Source organism: Arachis duranensis, chromosome 1, assembly GCF_000817695.3.
Source record: "Arachis duranensis cultivar V14167 chromosome 1, aradu.V14167.gnm2.J7QH, whole genome shotgun sequence".
Lineage (NCBI taxonomy): Eukaryota > Viridiplantae > Streptophyta > Magnoliopsida > Fabales > Fabaceae > Arachis > Arachis duranensis.
In genome coordinates this window covers 4,324,109-4,335,960 of record NC_029772.3, presented here as the reverse complement: position 1 = coordinate 4,335,960, position 11,852 = coordinate 4,324,109, and the positions used below count along the sequence as shown (strand labels likewise).

The following is an 11,852-nucleotide window of genomic DNA, read 5'->3' as shown; positions in this document are numbered from 1 at the left end:
CTCTAGTCTGAAAATGTTTTTATAACGGCAGGATGGATGATTTCAATGTTAGAGTTCATCACAGGGGTAGGTTTTGTAGTAATAAGAATAAAACTGAGTATATTAATGGTGAGGTGACAACGGTTGACTAGTGTGAATTAGATAGATGGAGTGTTATAGAGACTTATGATGTGGTTGAAAAATTTGGGTACATTACTGAGAATATTGGGGTACTGTGGTATAAAGATACTGAATTAGGATCAGAAGGGTTGAAGTTGTTGAGAGGTGATGAAGAAGCAATGGAAATGGAAAATATATGAGTTGAAAAAAGGTGGTTGATTTGTATGTGGTGCATTAGACTTCAGTCCCTGGTGATTTTTGTTACGACATTGGTTATTTAGATGTTGGGAGTGGGAGCAAGGTTGTTGAGAAAAAGTGTGTGGATGTTGATAGTGGGTCAAGTAACATTAGACAGGCCCAAAATATTGAAGTAGAGGCCCAAGGTGGAGGGGTGGATATGGAGGCCCAAATACAGGGATTTGTTGATGTCCATTTAAATGTTGAAGAAATGCTTTAGAATGTTGGTGATGGGGAGTGAAGAAGAGGATGACATTGATGACCCAGATTATGAGGATGATTCTGATCTACATTTTAGTGATAGTGAAAATGATTATTGTGGTAATGATGGGCTATTTGATGTTGATATAACTCTTGGGGAGATGCACCAAGACATAAGAAAGTCTAAGAAAAGTAAAAGTGCTATCGAGAAGTTAAAGAAAACTCAAAAGGTGGCTGTTGGAAGCAAGAAGAATTTTTCGTTCACAAGGAGTCGAAGGATATGAGCAATTATAAGTGAGAGGCTAGAACTCTCTATGCAACAAGAGAGAAGTTCAAGGAAGCTGTGACATCATATGCTGTTCACACTAGGAGAAACATAAAATTTTCAATGGTAGACAATGTCCGAGTGAGGACTAAGTGTGGAGATGGATGTGAATGGTTTGCATATGCAGTGAAGATGGCCAATGAAAATGGTGTGAATGGTTTGCTGTGATTTTAATCATTTGGCTTCTGCGCTTACATCATTTTAAAATCCTGCTATTAAATCGTTATACTAAATGATGATATTCTGCGTTATATATTTTTGGGTTAAAATTTTGCACCTTGGACATGCAAGGGTTGGTGCCAACTTTTGATGAATTATTTCCAGATGTTGATCACAGATTCTATGTGAGACACCTTTATGCCAACTTCAAAAAAAAAATTTCAGGCTGAACCTTAAGAAAAGGATGTGGAGAGATGCAAAATGTACATATCTGGTGGCATGGAAAAAAGAGTTGATGGATATCTGAGCCATTAGTGAAGGTGCCTATTGACACTTGATAGGAATTCGTCCAAAGTATTGGACTAAATCAAGGTTTGAATTCTATCCTAAATGTGACGCTCTTGTCAATAATATGTGTGAAAGCTTCAACTCTGCAATTGTTGAATAAAGGAAAAAACCAATATTGACAATGCTAGAAGATATTAGAGTTTATTTGATGAAGAGATGGACTGAAAACAGGATACCAATTGAAAAGTATAAGGATGAAATTCTTTCTAGGATTAAGCTTAAGTTACAAAAGGAAATAGATACTTCTAGGTGGTGATTTCTGGTTGTTGCCAGAATTTTAAAATTTGAAGTCATATGAGATAGGGACAAATTTGTAGTAGACCTTCTGAAGAAAGAATGTACTTGTAGAAAGTTTCAGATGACTGATTTACCTTGTCCACATGCAGTTAGTGTAATTAATTGTGCTAAAGATGTTATTCGACAATATGTTGCAAGCTGTTACACTAAAGCTGCTTATGTGACTTGTTATACACCCATGATTAACCCTTGTAATGGACATACGATATGGGATAGAACTACTCATCCAGATGTGATTCCTCTACCACAGAGTACCAATTGGGAGGCCTAAGAAGAAAAGAGCAAGAGGGGAGGGTGAAGAACCACAAGGCCCAAGCACATCTAGGCTCGGGTTACAACAAAAATGCTCTCGTTGTCTAAAATTGGGTCACAATAAGCGAGGCTGCCCTCTTAGAAGGCCAAGCGTGAGTACTTGTCTATTAATTATGGTTCCATATTTAACACTATTTCTTATGCTGTTTACCTCATCATAATTGTAATTTGTTGCTGTTTTTCATTCACGTCCATCATAGGAAACAACTGCTGGAACTGCTACAACATCACCAGCCCAACACAGTACTGCTAGGAATGCTGGATCTACTAGCTCAGTGCATAAGAGAACCAGGTTCGTCAATGTTGCAGCAAGTCCTGACACCCAACTAAAAGGACACAAAAAGTTTCAGCCACCAAGACCAACTAGAATGCTTAGGAACAACTCAACTTCAAGTACACAAGGACAACCCTCATTACAAGGAAGTCAGACTCAAAGTGCTCTCACAGGGTTTTAGTTGTGTCACATCTTATATTTAGTGTTTCTTTTGAAAGAATGAAAAATGTTGGCATTTTGTATTAAACTATGTGTGGGACCAACTCTTTCTTTGTTGCTGAATTATTTTGCTTATGACTTATGTAATTAAGTTTTTACTTTAGTTATGACTTATGTTAATTAGAGATTATCTTAATTAACAACTTATGTTATTTTGATAATGACTAATGTGATGGATTCATTCATGCAAATTTATTTTAGTACACTGCTGAAATTATCTCTCATTATTTGAGTTTGTCTTTGCCACAACAGGTTCTTAATGCCAGTTTTAAATCCAAACTATTTTAATCCTTTCAGGGGTATTTTTGAAACATAAATTAAACTTCAAGGACAACTACATTAACAAGTTTTTGAGTTAAGTACACTTTTGTAACTGATTACAAATGGCTACCCTATTCTTACTTCTGCTAATTTCAGCCGTCCCAAGCGCATTAATCCCCTAATCTCAAATGGTTCCATTCTTACACACAAATAAAACATTTAAATCACCATAAACCAACCCAAAACACCAAAAATAACAACCACCAACAGTTTGCAGTTAACATAAACTAATTTAGCCTTCAAGGTGAAAATCTTCATCTTCAACCTTACAACTTCAGCCTCTTCTGTCTTTCCAACTCCATCTGCCCAGGAAAAAATGTGCACTCCTTCCCAATCTGCAACATAAACAAAAAAAAATTGAAGAAACTCATGAAGACATCAAAATAAAAAGGGTTAAGTACTTTTTTCGTCCTTAACGTCTTGGGTGAAAATCAAAATCGTCCCTAACCTTTGTTATTAAAATCATCCTCAACGTTATAAAACGTTATAAAATCATCCTTTTGTCCATAATCATTTTTGAAATGACATAAAAATCCTTTTCTATTATCACTACCATACCCACAGTTCACGACCCATTATCCTCACCCCTTTCTAATTGAAACCAACGAAGCATGCAGCATATATTGAAGCCTTGGCGTTTCCGACGCCCGTGAAGTGAAGAGCTTTTCCTCAAGAGGCGCCTTTGATACTTCGGGAGCTTCATTCCTTGTACCTTTTGGCCAGTATTTCAAACGCTCATTACTGGTGCCCAAACATCCAATTTTCCTCTCCAAGACCATTCATAAGGGGCATTTTAAACGCCCAACCTGGCACAGTGGCACCCATTACCCCCACCACCCATTACCCCCACCCCTTTCCTTCAATATATGCTTCGCGGGCTTTCTCTTCGCTGTCGCGGGGCTTGTTCTCTGGTTCCTCTCCCGTCACACTATGATCTACTGCGCCGCCATCGTTAGAGTTTTAACAGCTCTGTCGTCGTTGGGCAAGGGTTTCATTACTCTCCCAGGAAAATATTGTGTTTTTTATTTGTCTTGGTACAAAATACAGAAAAAACAGTGTGTTTTATGGTTTGTTGTTGTTGCAGTAGCTTTGTATTTTGTTATTTCTTGAATTTTAGTCAAATTTCTGTTCTATTTTTTCTTCCTTTTACTTGATTTTTTAGATTTTAATTTGTTCTTCATTCTTTCTTCTGTATCATTTTTATTGCATTTTTTTGTGTCTCTGTTGTTGTTGATTTTGGGCAGAGTTAAGATTAGATTTGTAATTATTTTGTTGCAATAAAAGAAAAAAGGGCCAAAGCAGTAGAGGTGTGACGATTAGACTTGTGATTGTTGCTGTTGTTGAATTTTTTATTAGCAATGGTGATGATGACGCAGAGGTTAGTGATGAGGGTAGGGAGGGTTTTTCAATTTTTGTTTAAGGGCAAAACTGTCTAAAAAATATTGTTTATGTACAAAAGGATGATTTTATAATGTTTTGTTACGTTGAGGATAATTTTAATAACAAAAAAAGGTCGGGGACGATTTTGATTTTCACCCAATACGTTAAGAACAAAAAAAGTACTTAACCCAAATAAAAAGCACTCAAACTTACATCAAAGTATACACAACCCCAAAATTTCCGGCCAGAATTTTCTAGAATCTTTGACCATCTCAGTACAGGGGGTTCACCACAGTTGCATGTAAGCGTTTGTCGTCACCGACTACTTTTTTCTGATGATACAGAGCCTTAGGAAGCCATTCGTTAGGGTTTCTTGGAGTGAAGAAGATGAAGATGAAGATGAAAATGAAGAAGTAAATTTTAGAGTTGGGCTTTTAGCCATTTCATTTTTTTAATATAAATTTTTAAACAAAAATTAAAACATATTTAAAAAATGTTTTAAAAATGACTCACACACATAGTTGCCACATAGAACTCTTTTATTGCCACGTTACTAACGTCTGATAGTGATTTCAACACTGTTAACGTTTTTTTTAATAAGAGAGCTCAAACACAATAAAGTGGAGCGACAAACAAGCCAACAATCCAACAAGAACAAGAAAATAAAAACAAAAATCTCCTTAATGTCACCTCCGCCATTACCATCAACAACAGAAATGATCTAAACTACTCCATTCTCTAAAACTGTTTAAAAAAATTCTAAAATACCACCTCTGCACTTCCCTCCTTGTTATTAAAAATTCATCTGTTTTTCTCCAGCCAAACATTCTAAATAACCAAAAAAAAGCAAATGAGCCACTTATTGTGCTCTACCTTCCTGTTAGCAATACCTGTCCAACTCTCAAAGTGTTCTTTTAGTGAGCCAAGAACAGTCCACGATCTCCTAAATTCAGTTAGCCATTGACACCACACCTGCCAAGTAAACTCACAACCCAAGAATAAATGGTGAATATGTTCAACTTCTTTGTTACACAGGACGCACATGTTATCACCTTGACTAATAATTTCCAATCTATGTAGTCTTTCTTTAGTATTTACTCTTCCTATCAGAATAAACCAAATAAATAACTCCACTTGTGGCGGCACCAAACCTTTCCATAGTGTTCTTGTGAAACTGTAGCTGGTTATATCCTCCGAGAGAGATTCTGACTATACTACCTGCACAAAAGAGTTAGTTGAAAATATACCTTCCTTGTCAAACTTCCAAAAAATTCTGTCTTGCTTATCATGTGTTAGTTTTATAAGCCTTAAAGTCTCATGCAAAAGATCCACTAATTCCAACTCCCATTGGTATAAATCTCGCCTCCACTGAAAATTCTAAATCCACTCTAACCCATCCCAACCCACAATCCCCTATGACAGATCCTTTTTGGTTTGAAATAGAGAAAAGCCTCAGAAAACTCAACTTTAACGGACTACTTAAGGCTCAACTTTAACAGACTACTTTGTAGCCAGACATCTTCCCAGAAACGAGTCCTCCTTCCGTCACCCACCTCCATAGACAACTCCGCAATCATCTTATCTTTGACCGTATTATCTTTGAACTGCAGCTGGCAGATATCTTTCCGTGGACCCCCTCTAGTAGGTAATGTTTGAGCTGATAACCTCACACTGGGATTCAAATCATAACAAGAACATACCACTTTTTTCCAGAATAGACATTATTCTTTCGAAAAACGCCACCACCACTTGAATAGAAGCGCAATGTTTCTAATCACAGCATCACTGATAAACCCCTATTTGTAGGGCTTATCTTATGCTTGATTTAGGAGATTTTATAACCTTTTATCCACATTTATGCAATGAAATAGCATGGTTTTGTATATTCTCCTTTAATTGTGCTTAAGAGTGAAAACATGCTTTTTATGACTCAAAATAGATAAATTTAATTCACCTTGATCCTATTAGATGCCTTGATATGTTTGTTAAGTGATTTCAGATTTAGGAGGCAAAGATTGGATCAAGGGAATGAAGAAAAAGCATGTAAAGTTGGAGAACTCATGAATAAATGATGGAACCAAAAAGCTGTCAAGCCTGACCTCTTCGCACTTAATTGACCATAACTTGAGCTACAGAGGTCCAAATGATGCCGTTCCAGTTGGGTTAGAACGCTAACATCCGGGGCTTCGAAACGATATAAGATTTGCCATAGTTGCATCACGCATAGGGGCGCGCACGCGCACGGTACGTGGACGCGCCGATGGTGGCACATGACCCACTTAATGCAACACGTGGCCAGCGATTTTAGAAGCCTTGTGGGCCCAATCCAACTCATTTCTGATGCTATTTAAGCCAAGGATTGAAGGGGAATCAATATACTTTTCATACTTTTGATCATTAGTCATAGTTTAGTTTTAGAAGTAGTTAGAGTTAAAGAGAGAAGCTCTCTCTTCTCTCTAGAATTAGGATTAGGAATTAGGGTTAGATTAGGATCTCATAGTTCTAGGTTTAATTCAAGTCTCCTTCTACTTCTACCTTCAATTGATGATTGCTACACTTTGGTTCTTCTTTCTATCCCTATCCTCTTGTTGTAATTTCTCTTATTTTGTTTCTAAGTTTTGTAATTGAGATATTTTTGTTCTTTTGTTTTCTTTTAATAATGCAATTTGAGATTTTTTTAATATAAAAATTATAAAAATAAATAAAAAATAGTTAAGAATCAATATTTTAATAATTAAATTTTCCCAACAGTTTTTTAGAGTAATTCTTTTTAAATTAATTAACTAATTAATCCCCAGTGAATATTTATAAATATCTATATAACATTGTAAATCAAATAGCATATATTAAAGATTATACAAAATAAATAAAAAATAGTTAAAAATATATTTATCTTCTTATAAAAAGATTTAGTTCTTCTTCTTAAATATTATAAAAAGATTTGGTGCTTTTTAATAATTTTGGTATTAAAGGTCCTTTTTAATAATTAAGTCTTCCTAACAGTTCTTTAGAGTAATTTTTCCAAATAGTTAACTGTTTGCTTGGTTTGTCCTGATAGGTAGGGTGAATACAAAGAAACGGTTAAGCCGGTTTGGGATCGTTAACCAGCTAGATAATGCCTGTGTTTTATGTAATAGAGATGTGGAACATGTGCAACACTTGTTTCTATGCTCTGAGTTTACTTGGCAGGTGTGGAGTGTTTGAATATCAATGTTTGGCCAACAATGGTCTATTTCAGGCACGATGAAAGAACATTTTCTGTGTTGGATAGAGGAGCCGAGGAGCAGGGAGGATAGAGAGTAAAGATTGAGATGCTTCTGTGCGAACATTTGGAATATCTGGTTAAAAAGGAATAGAAGGATATTTCAGAATAAAAACAAAGGTGTTGAAGAAATTACTCACATGACTGTCATGAACCATAACGAGTGGAGAGGTGTGGACCTTTCTAGTTGTTGATGGCTATGCCAGAGATGACAGGAGGATTTCTTAATGGCTGTTGTGTTACTTTTAAGTTGTTATTTTGTTTCTTGTTTGATTGCTCCACTGTATTGTGTTGAACTCTTTGTTTTAGAAAAAAAGGTAGTTAATTGTTTTGAGTAAAGTTGATATCATTTGATAATTTCAAATTGACATTGTCAAGCAAAGATGTTTAGTTTCATGAAATACTAATAAAAGAATACGAGAAAAGTAATGTTTTTAATTAGAGACATTTAGACTTAACGAGGCGGGCGAGGCGGCGAGGCAGGCGAGACTATGAGGTGGCAAGGTGCAGCAGCAAGGTCAGCGGCGCGTCTCCTCTCTCCCTCGCGATTCCCAACGGCAACGATTTTAATATGAAAAAAAAAGTTAAGGATGATTCTAAATAAAAAATTCAAGAGGGACGATTTCGATTCTGACCCTCAACGTTAGGGACTAAAATCGTACTTATCCCTTAATTTTTAATAGTTTTGAACATTTTGATTATTCTATAACAAAAAGTTAACACAAATTTTATTATAAAAAAATTATTTAAAACATATGTAATATAAATATATGTAAATATATGACTAGTTTTTTTTATGGGTCATTATAAATTTATTATTAGTAAAACATTTTAAATTTTTTTATTTAATAGATATAAAATAAAAGGTGAATACCCATCTCAATCTCTGATAATTTATTTGAAGGATTATGAAGCTTTCAAAAAAAAAAATATCCATTTCGATCCTTGATAATTAACTTCGCGAGATTGATAAATTTCTCCGTCAATGATCTCTCTCCAGAACATGCTTATGTGACTCGTTAATCGCTAATATATCCTCCATTTAAATTTTATAAGTAAAAATTATTTAAAAATTACTAATATTTTTTAATTTTATAACAGTAAATTTAATCTATATATTTAAAAAAGATAACAAAAAAAAACTAACAATTATCACTAGAAGATAACGAAACTTTTAACAAAAAAAATTGTCAATCCTAGTTTATTCATAACGGATAAATCAATGGTTTAACATGCTATATATAAACTTATTCTATTAATTCACAGAGAAAATATTAACAGAAAAACTAATAAATCTCACAGAAATAAAGATTAAGGGCCGAAATGTTTAGGGTCTTGTTGTCTTTCGAGATAATTGTCATAAACCATTTAAGATTTTTTTTCTAAAATAAATATATTTAAAATTTAAATATTTTATATTTTTAATAAAAAAATTTTAGATAAATTTTTCTTCTATTTATAAAACATTTTTATTTAACATTTTAATAATGAGAAAAATAATAATTTTCTAAATATCAAATAAAAAGATCTTCGCAGCAACCAGGAACTAATATGGGCCGCAACCACTTTATTACATTGAGTGATACAGGGAAGGTCTCCAAATCCCTTCTAGAAGCCTTCCCTACAATGGGCGCTTGCATAACGCCACGTTACCATGGTCAGTTTATTGTCACTCTCTTTTTCACCCCACGCAGCGACCTATCTCATCCTCCGTGGCATACAAAAATGACACTTTTACCCCTACTCCTTTGACTACTATATAAACATAAACCCCTATAATTTTTCTTCGCTCATCGTACATTTGCAAATAGCCAACACACTCTCATACAGACATACAGTCCCAATATTTTCATTTTTCCCATTTTACCCCTCGCCGGAAAATCACAAACCTCAACATTTCTCCGATCTAACACTCCGATGCCGGCAATACTCAGCCTATCCACCGGTCCCGCTGTCAAATTCTCCTTCTCTTGCAACAACCGAGCTTCCAACAAAAGATTCCGCCGCCGTAGTCCGATCCACGCCGTCGCTTCTCCGGTGCCGGCCACATCGGCTAGCCTCTACGAGGTTTTGCGAGTCGAGCAGGATGCGTCGCTGACGGAGATCAAGTCTGCCTTCCGGAGCCTGGCGAAGCTCTACCACCCCGACGTTGCGGCCGTGAGGCGGTTGCCGGATTCTGACGGCGGTTCCGGCACGGACGACGGCGACTTCATCGTGATACGGAACGCATACGAGACGCTATCGGATTCTTCAGCGAGAGCTATGTACGATCTGTCTCTGTCCTCCCGGCGGCGGAGGTTTCCGGAGCCATTGAGCGTGAAACGGAATTCCGATCATTACTCGACCCGAAGATGGGAAACGGACCAATGCTGGTAGATAGAGTTAAAAAAATAAAAAAAAGGAAAAAAAAAAGATATTAGGTAACAGTTCGGTTTCCGGAGCCATTGAGCGTGAAACGGAATTCCGATCATTACTCGACCCGAAGATGGGAAACGGACCAATGCTGGTAGATAGAGTTAAAAAAATAAAAAGGAAAAAAAAAAGAGATTAGGTAAGGTGAAAAACTTGGCTTTACTTCTGCTATGAACGAAAGAGAAGTAGTGGATTTCTTAAGGACAAAGAGAAGGTGTTCGTTGCTTTGAGACAGTGACGGTGGTGGTAATGGATGTAGCTAACGTTGTAAAAAGTTAAAAAGAAAAAATGGAATATAAATATTGTTTTGCCAATTTTGCCTTGCTTCTTTTTTCTTCCCCTGTGCGTCATATCTGCTGCTGTTTTGCATAAACCAACAAAATGGTACAACGAATCTGAAGCACAAAAAGAAGTTTTACAGTCACCCAAAAAAAGAAATGGAAATTTTACACGAGATTAAAAAATTAAAATAATGAATTATTTATTGGGCTTTTTTCACTCCCCACTATATGATTCTAATTCATCTTTCTTTTTGGGGGGAGTTGAGTGAGCCTCCACTGCTCCCGCTACTGCATTGATACCTTTGTTGATGGATTTTATGTTTATTTATTTTAATCAGCTGCTGAAAACTTCTCAAGAAACATGAGATTTTTAGTTATATGATGTATGAAATAGTTTTGATAACTTAAAAACAAAAAACTATACCCAATGAAACCGGGGGTAAATCATAATAATAAGTTTATTCTCGTTAGAGAAAATCTAGGAACTAATTCTTTATGCAATTAACCAATTTTTTAAAGGATCTGATTTTAAAATTTAAAAAGCTAGTTTTATGCTATAAAAAACATGAGAGGATGCTCAATTTTAAAATGTTTGTTTTTTTTAGCATAAAACTAATTTTTTAAATTTTTATATTTTTTGAACATAAAACTAGTTTTTAAAATTTTAAAATCATGAATTTTCAAAAAGTTGACTGCTTAAATTGATATAGAGTTGATTTCCTAAATTTTTTCTTTTTTATCTTCGACTTGATTTTAATAGGTCCCCTCTAAAGTGTATATCGCCAATTCTCATTTAATCATTCATAATAGATGCAAGAGTTTAAGACCTACATTTGAACTTTTAAACACTTATATTGACAAAAATTGGTGGCGGTATAATTACAGTTAATATAAACAATATACCTTGATTGCTTTCCTAAATAAATTTAGGGCTTGAATGGTGTATGTTTTTATGTTTAGATAAAAATTCAAACAAAATATGGCCTCTTTTTTTTTTTTTCGTTACAAATAAGAGCTGTTAGAAGCTTAGGATATATCCCTAAACCTTGATAGAACATTTCAGTTTTTGCGTGAACTACAAGGTAAAACGTACACTTGTAAAAAATAACATTTTAATCTACTGTTTAAAATCCTATATCTCCGGGCTCTCCAAAATTTAAACATTTTTACATTGGAAAAGGCACTTACAATGAAACTAATGAACCCCCTAATTGAGAAATCTCACTGCTTTCTACATGGAGGGTTAACCTTTTAATGATAACGGAATACACATCACAGGTGCTGGTTCATACCCGATTTTGGCCTCATAAAAGGAGTAAATCTTTTGAAATACAATATATAAGACGGAAGATGCATTGCCATTTTTTTTACCTGTATATACATAATGAAGATTGAACTTTGTAACCATCATTTTGCTTTCGTTTTCTTAGTCAATTTTTATATAACTATGACTGTTATAGATTTATCATTTATACATATATCTGCTATACTAATAATTTCGAAATGGCCATTATGGATATTTGGATAATGAACTTGGTGCTTTCGAACTGTAAAACTTACACAACTCTTAAGGCGTTAACCATTAGATTATAGTTAATTTTTTTAATTTTTGTATCATAAAATATATATCTATATCTAAATAGGCAACTTGATGGAGACACTATGCTCAACAAGGTGCTTGTATTATATATATAATAATGATGCTGCTTCTCTATCTAATAGCAA

The 11,852-nt window shown here is 34.8% G+C and overlaps 1 protein-coding gene across 1 annotated transcript; it reads left to right on the top strand.

Moving 5' to 3' along the window:
• The first annotated feature begins 9,236 nt into the window (after positions 1 to 9,236).
• LOC107458220 (chaperone protein dnaJ 11, chloroplastic) lies at positions 9,237 to 9,858 on the top strand. Its single transcript, XM_016076448.3, has one exon. It carries the CDS (start codon positions 9,352 to 9,354, stop codon positions 9,808 to 9,810), a length of 459 nt encoding a protein of 152 aa, XP_015931934.1. The 5' UTR covers positions 9,237 to 9,351; the 3' UTR covers positions 9,811 to 9,858.
• The last annotated feature ends 1,994 nt before the right edge of the window (positions 9,859 to 11,852 follow it).

Excerpts from the sequence above, each read along its gene's own strand:
- LOC107458220 (XM_016076448.3), top strand. The coding sequence starts at position 9,352 with ATGCCGGCAATACTCAGCCTATCCACCGGTCCCGCTGTCAAATTCTCC.